The 14,511-nt window shown below is 45.7% G+C and overlaps 1 protein-coding gene across 2 annotated transcripts; it reads right to left on the bottom strand.

Moving 5' to 3' along the window:
* Nucleotides 1-721: 721 nt before the first annotated feature.
* LOC146180205 (uncharacterized) lies at nucleotides 722-14,109 on the bottom strand. 2 transcript variants are annotated; one of them, XR_014700963.1, is made up of 2 exons: nucleotides 11,840-11,978; nucleotides 722-2,700 (listed from the first exon to the last, which is right to left on the bottom strand). XR_014700963.1 is itself a non-coding variant. In XM_084579943.1 (2 exons), the coding sequence occupies exons 1-2, from the start codon at nucleotides 14,064-14,066 to the stop codon at nucleotides 1,508-1,510; spliced, it is 1,470 nt and encodes a 489-aa protein (XP_084436069.1). In that variant the 5' UTR covers nucleotides 14,067-14,109; the 3' UTR covers nucleotides 722-1,507. The 2 variants fall into 2 exon arrangements, 1 of the variants encoding a protein (XP_084436069.1); XM_084579943.1 differs by lacking the exon at nucleotides 11,840-11,978 and adding an exon at nucleotides 13,790-14,109.
* Between the last annotated feature and the right edge of the window lie 402 nt (nucleotides 14,110-14,511).

Raw genomic sequence — 14,511 nt, 5'->3', positions numbered from 1 at the left:
AACGAGTGCGCCCTAAAACCACCGGGCGGCGCTTCTTGACTTCCGCCCCAGTAAAAAAATACTACAGAACTTTGTCAAAAATACGACAAAATATCCTGTAGTTCTGTCGTAACCATCCGATTTTTCGGTAGTTCTGTAGTTTTTCTGTAGTATATTTCTGTTGTCTGTAGTTCTGCAGCACTTTTCTGTATGTAACTACAGAAATGTCTGATGTTACTACAGAATGTTCTGTTGTCACAACAGGTTTCCCGTCAAGCACCGCAGTGAAATTCTGTCGTAGCATCAGAAAATGTTCTGTAGTTTTTTTCGACTGGGGCGCGAGTGACAGATGCTGCGCCTTTCCTTTCCTGTAAACGAATTACAGAACGCCGGTGAACTTAGATGCACTCGACATGGAAGCCAAGGAGTGTTTAGCTGCTGGCAAACAGCACAGAAGACTGAAGAAATTAACTTCTGATCCCGATGTAGTCACTGCACTTCGCTACGTATATCCAGGCATAGCAGAACTAAGCCATATTTCATTTGTATGTGTAAGCTGTGTGATCACGCGCAAGGTAGCAGTGTCCTTCGGTGCGTTTGCTGGTAGACAAAGACTGTGTTTTAGGGAATGCCCAATGCATTTGTAGGTGAATGCCGCGCTCATTCTCTCTGTCTCCGAACCTGTACATTCTAACAAAAGGCAAAGTATTTATCGGTTACTGTGTGAGCAACTCTATCCGGTCTGCAGACATTAGGCCTTCCTAATGACGCACAGCTGTGTGTAGACCTTCTTACCCACGGTAGCTGTTAAATAAGCAATGATCTTCCAATATCTGCTTGCTTCGAAATATGGGCTTCACTACACATAAGTATTGAAGCAGGCTGCGTATGTGCCATGGGGCAGAGAGCAATATGATATCACAAGGTCATGCCCATGCCTTACGCATATCGGCTATGCACCTCGTGTTCTGTAAAATTGTTATCTTACAGCACACATAACATACGCGAGAATAAGCGAGTTCAGATATGTACAAGCGTATTCGTTCTACAGTTTACTTCAAGAGGAAGTACATCTTGCAGATGAGAGAGCTGAGTGTAGCATATCCTTACCGTCCAAACATATATTAAGGCTAAATCTTTCCAAGCGAGGCAGGTAATGCAAACTCTAGTGTGCATGGAGGGCTTCTCAAGAATGTATATTTACAGTGACGGCTAACGTTTGCATCGGTCATTTTTTTCGAGGTACGAAATAGTTCACCAGAAAAAGATATTTAACGTTCATAGCAGAATAACACTACCTAGCAGTGCTATTAGGTCTTTACAAAGAGTGCAGTTCGCCATTTTAAGTCACGGGCACTATCTTTGCAAGAAATAAATAAGCGCAAAGCAAACTGCGAAGCTATCGAGACATACAACGCGATATTTTCGTATGGCCCACTAGACTTTAGACGCACTTTCTTCTTTTTAAATATGAGTACTTTTCATTTCTTGCTTCGGGCACAAACTTTCTAGGATATCATCGGATTCATCAAGGGTTGGCCGATAAAAATGGCGTCGACCAGCAGGCACGCGGGAAACCCCTATCACCATTGACGAAGCCAAAGCAGGACGAGCGGGCATGGGCGAGCACTGCTCTTCGAAACATCCACGCCTGAAGCGGGGTTTGAATGACGACCGCCTCCTTGTTCCCACTGCCACTGCCATCACGTGTTTTGATGCGGCATGCGATGTTGTGGAAGCGGTGCGACGTCATCTCCCACGACGACTCCCAGGAACGGCAGAGCCTGGAGAGATCCTTACGGCTCAAGAATGTCGGTTTTTTCGTGACACTTTTCTCCGCGTCGTTGCAGGAGAGGGAAGAGTCGGGAAGGACGACTGATATGGCAGTCGGTGATAAGAACAAGTAGCAGACCGAAGCTCTTGATGAAGTCTCCACGGTATGCTCGCTTCCAGAGATGGCTGCGATTTGAGAAGGCGACGTCCATTTACTGAGGCTCTTAGGGAGCAGAGACCTCATTGTGGGATACAGCACCAAGGAATGAGGTGTCCTGAAGACACCCTCCAGAAGTTTCAATCTCTTCGAGTACACTGCTGGATGAAGATGGTCGGCGTAAGGCAAGAAAAGCCCCAGAGTGTGGTTGCCCTTCCTCAGAGCCGCGGTCAGATCCTGGACTGTTTCGAGGAAGCCTGGCCGGAAAATATTGACGCTATCAGTCTCCCACCACCAGAGTCGAACGCCAGCAAAATGGCTGGATCGCGCCACACGTAGCACGTTACCAACGAACAAGCTCCTAGCATGCACTCCGCCAGTTCCCAATAGTTTCCGGAAAGTCGTACTCCATACGCGAACTGCAAAGAGCACCACCTGAGGTTTACGGTGAGAGTCGTAGTAGTACAGTTGCTTCGAAGTGAATATTCGGTGATATGCAACGTCTGCTGTCTGGGGCATTGACCGAGAAGTGTCTATTTGAAGGCTCATATCGTCTTGGAGGGAGTAGCAGCACCGGATCAGCACGTCGCAGCGATGGATTCGGTGGCGAGTAAGAGACGCCCGGTCATCTCCATCAATATGGTAGTTATTCATGTCGCCATCAGTCTGATTTGTGTAGAGGCACATATCGCCGGCAAGTTCTGTGCTGTTGTGGTGGCGACGTCGTCTCTCCGAGGGTACGTGGAGTCTGCGGCCCCCAGCGGTGGCGGAAGTCTTGTGATGCGTGGCATCTGACAAAACGAAAGAAAATAATGGGAGTCAGGTCAATAAAGTCTATACACATAGAGCAGTTGTGTTCAATAATGCGGCCAAATAAACGTTTCATATTCAAGAAAACAGATTCCCGGTTGTCATGTCCGGCATTCAAGAGCTTAGCGGCGTAGACGGAGCATCATAGGAACATTTTTTTCCTGCATGCTAAAGCAGTTACATACTGAGCGCGATGAGACCGTGTCAGTGGCCTTTTACAGACGCCACAGGTTAGCGCATACGCGATAGCCAGAAAGTGCACACGGGCGTGTAGTGTGCGTTAACCATATGCTAACGTGGTTTCGAGCACACATATCTTCCTGCTAAAAGGCAAAGTCATTTCGCTACATTAAACAATGCAAATAAAACTGTGGCTTGATATCTGCCAGGAAGTCACCTGTACCTGAACGAGTAACGCCATTCCCTCGGAGAGTCGTTGGTTACCGCAGAGGCTGCAGCTGGAAGTAACTCGGCGTCGCTCTCAGGACGTCGAAAATGAGGATAAAAGTAGTCCACGTAGTTGGCTTTGGACTGATGACACTGTGCGTTTTCTAGTCTTGATGACGACGCCAGATGTGCACTCACGATTCGTCCTAATTTGGACCTTAATGAAACAGGGCGGGACTGCTGGATGATCGAGCCAGGAACTCGTTCTCAGAACCTTTGTAGTGACAGACGAGGACCTTATCATCGATTTTGAAAGATCACTCATGCGCTTTGCGTCGCACCGTGTTGGCAAGCTATTCTTGTTCGTGCGCCACTCTTGTTCCGACAGAAGGCTTTGGTGCGTCTAGCCTTGGGCGTAATCGCCTACCTAAGAAAAGGTTTTGATGGTGTTTCTCTCGTAATCTCATGTGGCGTGTTGAGGTACGTCTGCAGGAACGTCTTCAAGGTGGTGTGCAAGGAGTTTTCAGGTCATCCTTTCCGCAATGCAGACTTCACTGACTCCACAAGTCTCTTCGCTAGGCCATTAGTGCTTGGATGGTACGCTGTACTCAAGATACGACGACCACTGAATCATTTTATGAAACTCCTGAATTCTACTACAAACGCTTTTCTGAAACGAACTGTGGTCTGTTGTTGATCATAATGGTCTCAGGCACGCCGTAACAAAGAACAGGTATTGGATACATTGGATTGTGTTATACAACATAACATAACATACACATCAGACCATAAGTGAGTCAGCAGTAGGACATAGCGGAGAACGTGCTCGTTCGATGTGTTGCTGCTGAAACGCATGACATTAACGTATTGTTTCAAGTCTGTGTGAATTCACGCCCACCACATATGGCTCCTCGCGAGCTCTGCTTCTTACAATAAATGTGTGACACTGATATGGTTCTTCAAGTAAGAAATCCCGGCGTTTTGGAGGCACGACTACTCTCATGCCGTACAAAATACTTTCGGTGCACTAGTTGCAAACGCTTTTTGAAGAAAGGTTCCATGTCCTTTTCAGTGACGTGTGACGGCCAGCCAACATTTGTGAACTCTAGTACCTTGCTTAGCAATGGGTCAGGCCTGATTTCCCGCGCGATACCGTACCCTGTGATGGGTAATGTTTTGAAACGAAGCGAATAGAAGTTCTCGCTTTCTTCTGCTGTTTCGTTTTCATTACCGTTGTTCGGCAACAGTGATAGGCAAACTGCTTCCTTGAACTGTATTGCGTAGTTGTAGGGTTAGACGTCACTGCACATCATCGCAAGCGCGCAGCTGCCATCGCGGGAATGCGTTTTCGGGCCGAAAATTGCTTCGAGTGATTTATGGTCAATCACAAGCGTGAGGAATTTTCCGTACACGTAGCAATGGACGTTTTTTGCGCCGAATAAAAGTGCAAGGGCTTCTTTATCGACCTGACTGTAGTCATTTTCGGCAGAGGATAGTGTGCGGGGATAATTCATTTGGCATTCTCATAGAAGCAACTGCGCCTATGTCATACTGCGATTCGTCGTGGGTGAATTGAAGCTGCCGTTTTGTATTATAATGGGCAGAACTGGAGACGGAGCAAAGCTGCTTTTATATCGTTGAAAGTAAACTGACAAGAATCGTCACCCGCCCATGCCGTTATTTGTTCCAGTAGCCTGTAAAATGGTTGTGCCAGAGTCGCATGCCGTATAACAAACTTGCCGTATTATTTAACCACCCAAAAGAATAACTGCAGTTATTTTACATGATAAGTGAGAGGCTTAGCGCGGAACAGACAAGGACAGGAGAGGTACACAGGACGAGCGCTAACTTACAACTGAATATTGGAAGGGAAAAAGTACAAACTCGAGGAAACAATATGTGCGCATGCTCTATAAAGCCCTGAATTTGCATGACTGGGAAGATAATTCAAGATAATCTAGGGCCACCCAAAGGCAGATAAAACAGAATAGAGACGAAATACCGGAAGCATACAAAAACTTACACAGCATTTAAAAACGATGATTCCTTTTTCAACAGAACAACCGACGTTTCACTTACGCACTTATCGGTTCCTAATCTATGGATGAATGACGCCTCAAGAAGCTCTCTTGCTAATTGCACCTTAGACCGACCAAGAACTTTTTTTTGCCCGAAAAGTGGATGGCATTTGCAACTTAAACAATGCCTAGGCAGGTTATTAGATTGGGACGATTTAAACGATGCAGCATGTTCCCTTAAGCGCTCATTTAGACATCGGCCAGTCTGGCCTATATAGGCGCAAACAAAAGTTCTTGGTCGGTCTAAGGTGCAATTAGCAAGAGAGCTTCTTGAGGCGCCATTCATCCATAGATTAGGAACCGATAAGTGCGTAAGTGAAACGTCGGTTGGTCGGTTGTTCTGTTGAAAAAGGAATCATCGTTTTTAAATGCTGTGTAAGTTTTTGTATGCTTCCGGTATTTCGTCTCTATTCTGTTTTATCTGCCTTTGGGTGGCCCTAGATTATCTTGAATTATCTTCCCAGTCATGCAAATTCAGGGCTTTATAGAGCATGCGCACATATTGTTTCCTCGAGTTTGTACTTTTTCCCTTCCAATCTTCAGTTGTAAGTTAGCGCTCGTCCTGTGTACCTCTCCTGTCCTTGTCGGTTCCGCGCTAAGCCTCCCACTTATCATGTATTACCAACTAGCCCAGAACTCTACTTTGCAGTTATTTTGTCCAGCGCATTTATCAGTGCCGATACCTTCTCAAGGAATGCACAGACAACATCGGCGTTGATGACATTGCCCAAATAATGCAGCTCTCAGAAAGACGAACATTTACGATGCCGACGCTTGATAAGACTGCTTTCAAATTAGTATAGTGCTCTTGTTTGGTATTGCCTGGTACCAGAATATTGCCAAGACAACAACTGACGCCTTCCAATCCATTGTTTTAATTATGCTTAGAACATATAAAATGCCGAAAGTCTGACGACTTACTGTGTACAATTTCTTGCGCGTGTTTAACGTAAGCAGTTTCCAAGAGCTGTCCGCCGTAACCACTTGCTAGTAGGCTGTACTGAGGTCAAGGATAGAAAACTCCTCTCCTCCGGCCAACGTTGATAAAAGGTCATCTATGCGAGATAGTGAATAGCAACCTACTTTAAGACAGACATTGAAGGTGGTCTTATACGCCCCGCTCCCCTCCCCCATTCGGAGACTTCCATCCCTCCTCACTATTGGTGTGAGCGGCATCGCGTAGTCGCTCGTAGTAACAGATGCTATTACTCCCTTTTCACAGGTTCAGCTTCTAGTGCACCTTATGGAGCAAGTGGAACGCTTCTTATATTTACGAACTTCGGCTGCGACCCTTATCGAAGGATAAGCACGGCCTGCTCTTGCGTGCTGGTTCCCAGTTCATCCTTGAGAAGTTCGGAGTGAATATCTAGAGGGGCCTCGATCATTAGTTTTCAGTGCTTTTACATTTCTCGTGAAGGTCTGAGGTGCTGCAAAAACACCATGTTCTTCCATTCCATCCGAATAGCTTGCCCCGTGTTGGCCCTGTGGCCCTGGAGTATCCATGACATACAAAGGAAGCTCCGCGGTCTTGTCGCTGTAGTTCGCGAGACTTTTGCTGGACCCTTCGGTTTTACCGTGGCCCCATTATACGTGCGCAATTTATTGAAGATGTCTGAGGTTACCTACATGGGAACAACTTCTTTAATTCGTGCCATGATATGACGGATACCGCTGCGCCGGTTTCAAGCTCAACGTCAGCAGGAAGCCTTCAACGTTCATAAAATGGAGCTACATTGACTTCCTGAAGTGGGACAGACTTCCTTTCGAACGAATGTCAGCACCTTCACTCTCTTCCGAGGCTTCGTCTGCATAGTTTTCTTTCCATTACGGCAGGCACATTGAATATTTCCTTTTTGGTTATAATTGTAACACATATCACCTCTATGAGGGCACGCTTCGCTAGAGTGATTGGGTGGCCCACATCGACAACAGCCTCGCGGCACCGCCTCCACCCCAGACTGCTTTTTTTTTATTCGAAGGCTTTTCATGTGGCATAGAATGAGGCTGTCTTTTAACTTAAAGGACGTCATTCAGTCCATTTTCTTTAAGAAATCGGAGCAAGCTCAGGCTTTTAATATCGTAAATTAGCCACAAGTGTAAATGCTCCTCCTTTGTATCCGACAGTTCAACTTCTTGTAGCCGTCTCATTCTTGGCGGCTGCATTCCTGGGCATGTCCATAAAAGATGACGAATATCCACCTCGTCAGCTGGCCTTGGACACCTAAGGCATGTGCTCTGCACTGCATTCTCTTCAGAGCCCCATCGGTACGTCACCGACAGAGTAAGGGCCGCTGCAGCCTTAATCATTGTAAGGGGCACCTCCTCCATTCTCGTTAGGTTATGAGGGAGGGGGTAAGTGCGCGGTGGAATAAGGGTACAAGCACTTTTCCTTACAATAGATACCAAGATTGGAAAAGCGGATCAATGGTCAAATGGGAGGCTTGTATGCGAGGCACTCGTGTTAGGGGCTTGGTGTGGAAGCGTAACATTAAAGAAAAGTATAGTGTCACTGACCAAGTCAAAGTTTAATAAACACGAAATGACGTTTCGGAAGCCCTACGGCTTCCTTGTTCACAATGGGGAAACCAGACATAAAGCATGTGTTTATAGCTTCTTCAAAACGCATCGTAATGATCTTGCATAATCAGATGGTAGATTCCCTTGCGTCCGGTTGAGCGTGCCATGAGTGATCTGAATCAACAAAGACTCTAGATACAATGGTCTAGCAGCGATCCGTTCTCTGGCAAGCCCACGTGCCCCGTCCCAACTGATGGCGTGTCCAGTTTCTTGCACATGTTCGGCCAGAGCGTTAGTAGCACTGTGTCCTTTCGCCACATCATTTTTGTGCTGCTGTATCCGTTTGCACCAGTTTCCTGTTTCTCCGAACTAACTGCGGTCGCAATCTGCGCACGGAATCTTGTACACAACCCCAGGATATCTCTTAAGGGGAAGGGGGTCTTTCACATTGACAAGCTCGTGCCTAAGTTTGCTCGTTGGAACGTGGGCAACTTGCACGCCGTACTTTCGGAATACCCGACCAAGCGCTTCACTAATCTGTGAGATGTAAGGGATGCTTGCTCTTTTTGGCTTAGAGGCATCGGAAACGTCAGAAGGTGGCGGTCGCTGTAGGAGTTTCTTTTTTGTGTTTGCAACAAAGCTTCTTGGATAGCCATTTCTCGTCAAATCCTTTTCGACAGTCTTCAGCTCTTTCTTGAATTAAACTTTGACTTGGTCAGTGACCCTATACTTTTCTTTATGTCACCACCTGACCAGACGATGTTTCGTCGAACTCTTGATTATACCGCCTTCTTGTATCCAATGTACTAGAACGCGTTTTGTTATTTTCTTATTGAAAGCATGTATCTCCTGGGTAACGCTTAGTGTTTTGTAACTCTTTTGAATTGTTTAATAGCCGCTAGAGACTCGGTGTAAATGCGATCTTCGATTATAGACGCTATTGCAATTATAGCCTCCATCGCATTGCGGATAGCATACAGCTCCATTACAAGTTAGTCCGGGTGGTCGGTTACGTACTCCCTATTTGTGAATAACTGCATGTGTGGAGCTGATAAATGCCGTTCTTCAAATACTTTGAATCACTGATGCGTCTGTATAAGCTATACATGTTCCGGGACTTATGTCAACCACTGGACGTGCTGTCGGCTGTGCTTTATGATGGAGCTACGTAGTCTTGTTAGGCGTAATTGTTGTGTAGGAAGGGGGGTCGATTATTTTTTATGTCTGTGCCGTCACCTCATTGTATACAGCTGCAACAGGCTTTACATACTTTCTCTATAAATTTGTTTCTTCTCTCTGTTGAATAATTTCCTTCAGAGCGTTCAACTGTGCATATTCCTGAAGTACAGGAATGGGTGTAAGTTTTGGCAAACCCGTAATGGTGCGCCTTGCATTTCTATTTATCGTTTATAGCTGCGCCCACTGTCGTTTCGTTAATCTATGGAACTGCGCTGGGTACACCTACCGAGGTTGAAGTAGTGAATGCACAAGACGCCTAGCTATATCAGTTCGGGCCCTTTGACCAAATGTAGCGTAGTCGCTGCCGCCTTTTTTGTATTATGGAATCATTGAGTTCCTTTTCTCGAATTACATATGTCTAGACCAAGGACCCTCGTCTCGTCCACTTCCTGTAATTTGTGGTTACCAATCTTTAATGTGAAGTTATCTTGCAATTACCTTCTTCCGTTTTGTTCCCTACGTGAATGTAACTGGATTTTTGAGGCGAAATTTCCATTTCTGCATCCCGTACGTGCCCGTCCAAAGGGTTTAAAGCTTCTCGTTATTGAAGGTTCAGCGTCTGTAGATATTTATGTGTTGACCATATTGTGACGTCATCAGCATAAATCAGGCACTCTATATTTGGTATTTCGCCTAGTTTCCAAGCCATTGGCATGGAAGCTATATTCAGGTATTTTTAACGTTTGTAGCCCCCACCGTGCGCAGAATATGGCTATGAGGAGACACCTGCAGAACCTCTAGAGTCAATATTGCCAATACTGTTTCTGTGCCAAGGTTTGATCTAAATCTAATTTGTCGTGGATGATACTTCTTTCTTTTTCAAGTCACCACGACAACCGTGTGGCGACCTCATACAGGTTGCAAATGGAAGGCTTGAATAATATAGGACGCAATAACTGTATGCTGGTTGCAGGTTTTCCGGCCTTCGAAATAGGGACGACAACCGAATGTTTCCATTCTTTTGAATTTTCTCCTTTTCCCTATACATCGTTGATCACAGCCAAAACGGCAACAAGAGCTTCTCCTTCTAAATTCTTGAACGCTTCCTATGGGATGCCGTCATGTCCCGGCGTTGTTTTGTTCCTTGAATCTTGTATGGCAGATATCAGCTCCAACGTAGTAAATGGCGATTTCAATCCTGAATTATCTACCGAGACCTTTGTCGGTGGTAGGGCGGGCGGCTGCACATGATTTGCAAAAAAGGGGGCTACCACCTGATCGACTAACTCCTTCGCAGTTCTCTATAGGGCAAGTCGAATATTCTCGGCGTGATCTTTAGTCTGTCTACCTTTTTCCATTGCTCTGAAAGTCCTCCAGAGCGCTTTGTGTCTTTCTTTGTGGCCACATTACTGCACTAGTAAGTTCATTTTTGTTGGGCGAGTTGCTTTTCATGGCGACATGCCCGAGCCGTCAGTCGATTGACAGGTATTTTTCTCTGAATATCCTCAAGGTGCCGGTTAGCCTCTATCTCCGCTCGTTTTCTGCGTGCCCATAATTGGATTAGATGAAGATCAGGAGTTGGCTGATCCTCGTTTAGAGCTGCAGTGACGGTGTTTTCCTTAAGAACAGCTTGCAATACCAATATCAACGTATCTGGTGTGACAGCGTTGATCCGCTCATCCTGTCAAACACCATCCCAGTGCGTTAAGGATATATTTTTTGTGATTTTTGTATTGTTGCCGGATTGAAAAATATATGTATTTGCGTGTACTCACTGCCCCATGCATGTATTTCGGCCTGCCATTCCGGTGTATCAGGGCTCTTCCACCACGTCAAATCTGGAGAATGTGTTCGAGTTGCTGGCAGCGTTGCGACACCAGGGTAATTAAGCAGGGTGAACCACATTTCTACCAAACCGTGTGAATTTGATCCTCTTGTTTTGAACCATGCTCGTATCCCAACGCTGTGTGTGGAGCGCTGAATTCTCCGCCTATTAGTACGGGTGTCCCTGGGTACGGTAAACGAACATGTTTTAGCCATCCGAAATTGATTAGCTTGTTTCCTCGTCGTGCGTCTACTGAAACTATAATATTGGTGTTTTATTTGAACGCGTTAGTACAGCAACCACTTCGTGCTGACTGTTGCACCACTTAGCTTGCTCAATTGACGCTTGGGGAATGTTGGTCTTTAATATATAGCAGCTTTTTCTAGTGCTGCATCTTATTCGTTTATCAGGAAATTAAGGACATTGGTAGCCAACAAATTTTGTGATGGTACACAATAGATTGTTCTTGTGCAAGGACGCCCAGGAATGCAACTTGCCATATCAGAACATTGTTTTAATTTCCCCTACTTTATTCGCGAGCCCTCGACAATTCCATTGTGTTATACTTTGGCGTTGTTTGCAGCCATGTCTAACCATTGTGAATGCTGCTTTGAATACTGCTTTTGGCTCCGAATTTTGTTCACTTCTGACGCGGCTGGCACGCTGTTATAAGTTAGTGACGAGCTTTTTGTAACGCTTTCAATGATCAGAGCACTATCTAGGGCCTTGTAGAAGGTTATCTCTTTGTCCTCTATGAAGAAAACACATTCTTAATGTTCCAGCGCTTTCCAACTTTTCTTCTACTTCCTGCGTCAAATTTGGCAATTGGCTCATCACTTCACTGCGACCTCTTGTAAAACTTCGCATGATCTGCTATGACGAACGGCTGCAGTTTTAGGTGATCGCCCAGGAGTTTGATAAGATGCTCAAACGTTCGTGAAGACAGCGCATCTGGGGCCGTCAGCGACTTGATCAGTGCGTGGGTGTTTGCGCCTATGAGACAGAAAGATAGGAACCTTTTCTGTGAAAACATCATTGACCAAAAGGTAAACCTTCACTCCTTCCTCTTACGAGCGCCAATCGCTCGAGCTGCCACCGAATGCTTCAATGTGACCGATGTGACTGATCACTCACTTGAATTTTCCGTCGCCGCTGTGCCGATTTCAGGAATACCATTACAGGGCAATCTTCGAAGGAGGACGCTCTTCACATAGAAGCCACTTCCCTTACGCTGCGGATTCCGTATGGCAGTAAGCCCACCCTTCTGGCCAATATGTCATGTTCGACATCTAAGAACTAGGTGGCGTAAACAAAGCATCAGAGGAACGTTTATTCCTGCTACTTGGCAAGCTAAAAACAAGTTACATGCTGAGTACGGTGGGTGCGTGCAAGCAGTCATTTAAAGCCAGTGTAGGTTATCATACAGGCGATAGCCGCAGAGTGTGCACAGGCATGCATTGTGCGATAACAATGCGCTTACGTAGTTTCGCGTGAAGGCAACGTCGGTCTTTAACAGTGAGCGTTACCTAAGGGCCTCCTAAGATATATGTTCCTCTTTGACATTCGTCCTCAGAAATCATCGCATAATCAAGTCTATCCAGAATTTTGACACTCACCGAACATTTCCTACATTCACTATCAATCACTTCATGAAGGTCTGAATGCTGCAGCTGAAGGGCGGTGCACGACTATGTTTCTAAAATCATTCATTTCTTTTATTGAAACCCTTTCTTTACTGCACAATATTTTATTAATTTTACCTCAATGTAGGCAATTTCCTAAGTGTATTCTTGGGCAGAAGGGAGCATAACAAGCAATTTTTAGAAAATGGGCTCATCTAACCTTCATATGTAACAGTTTTTTATGTATGATTTATATGTTGATTACAGAACATTCTTATTCGTATATATGAACACTGGCATGGACAAAGTGATGATTTCCAAATGTTTAAAAGTTAATTCAAATGAGTACCTCGGGATTTTTATGAGTATGGTAAGCTATCAAATGTTCTGGATTTGATGTGCGTATGTACGTCTGTTGTAATTGATGAGAGTGATCTGCATAAAAGGATTTGACCAAATTAAACATTGCAAGCGGTCAATATTTGTTCCCGGAAAATTTCAGTCTAAGAATATATGAAAGAAAACTACTGGTAGCAGCCGGCTGAGTTGACCGCCAGTCGTCACAGAGCTGTCACCGAATATTCAAGTGCGACAAGCTTCAACGCGGAACTGAGCGGTCACGCACTGGCGAACGAAGGCGCCCGTCTAAAATCGTGCGCCTTCCATGATCGAGCACGGTGCCACGGCCCGTTAAAAGGTAAGCAGTCATAACGCTGCGAAGAATATAGCCGATCATCATGGACTGCTTCCAGAGATATGTTTTATGATGAGGTTATTTCCAGCACGAGCTTAAACAATGAACGATGCAGCGTATGATCAAGCTGCCGCAGCTATGAGTTCATTGTTTATGCCTGCTGGCTATATGCATCGATTCCCTCGCGCCGATCGTTAGACAAGGACGGAAATTTATGAAGCAATATTCCACCGTGCTGATCCGCACTGCGAAAAGAGTGGGTTTCCATAACTTAGTGAGGGACGTTTGCTAGTTAAGTGGACCTCTTTGGCTGTATTCTAGGTTTCCCATAACTTATTCAACGTAGCAAAGATGGCACTTTCGACGCAACGGATTAATATACTTTTAATTGTAAGGAAGCTTTCATCCGGCTATTTCATTGGCAGTCATTTATATTATGTGATGCGCTGTATTATGCAACAAAGTGTTCAGCTTTACTTTTTTGTTGTGTTTTATGTTTTAGTGATGTAACCGGCACTTCCATGCTGGAAATTTCGAGAAACAAAAGCACCCGCCGCAGCCCTCCAACCGCATTTCCCTAATCTCACCGCTCACGTCTGCTAGTTCGCGTCCGACCATACGAAGGACCGGCCCACCTCGGTACCATATGCCCAAGATGTTCTAATCGCCAATATACACCTCTCACTAGTGAAATGACTTTCCCTCTATACTACGCAGGTACAGCCAAGTTGTGCACCCATCGCAGTGAATGAGTCTCATTTTACTAACCTATGCGGTTTTCTTCGTCCACCGTGGTACTGGGCTCCGTCACCTTGCTCTTGTTCCTAGCCTTCGGCGGGCCCCCTTCCCCGGAGTGACTGTGCGCCGCGAATGTTGGCGCCGACGGCAAGTCGTCGTCGAATAAAGATTCCAAGTTTCCCCACATCCACAGGATAAGCAGCAAGCACACCATCACCAGCAAGAGGAACACTGCCACTGAGATGCAGACCGCGCACCTCGGTGCTGGATCGCGCCGCTGGATGACCGAGCTGGACAGGGCGTCCATGCTGAAGGAGATCCGGCGTCCACGCCGCCGGCTGCGACTAAGGCGACGGCTGCGGACACACACAGGATGAGCAGCAACCAGTTCACTGTTAAAGTCCACATCCGTGTTGTAGAGACACTGCCTTTACACACAGGTACGGGACAAGTACAATCAACTTGCACGCCTATAGTCACGTATTGGTGGCAATGCTGTTACCGAAAAATGAGGTGGCTTGAAATTCACTGCAATAAACTTTACTGGGCTGACTTGCGCCCCTAAAAGAACTAAACATTCGGCTACAGCGATAGCTGGAAAAGAAATATTTATTTAAAATTGAATGTGCACAAACATTACACACGGAGACAAGCATGTCAGTAAAAAATATTTGTGCAAACGCATAGTTCGTAATACAAACGGGAACACTTTCCAACAGGTAATAAAAACCAGGAAGGATATCAATTTCAAG

Source organism: Amblyomma maculatum, chromosome 9 (assembly GCF_055883805.1).
Source record: "Amblyomma maculatum isolate TAMU_Amacu chromosome 9, ASM5588380v1, whole genome shotgun sequence".
Lineage (NCBI taxonomy): Eukaryota > Metazoa > Arthropoda > Arachnida > Ixodida > Ixodidae > Amblyomma > Amblyomma maculatum.
This window is presented reverse-complemented; position numbering and strand designations above follow the sequence as displayed.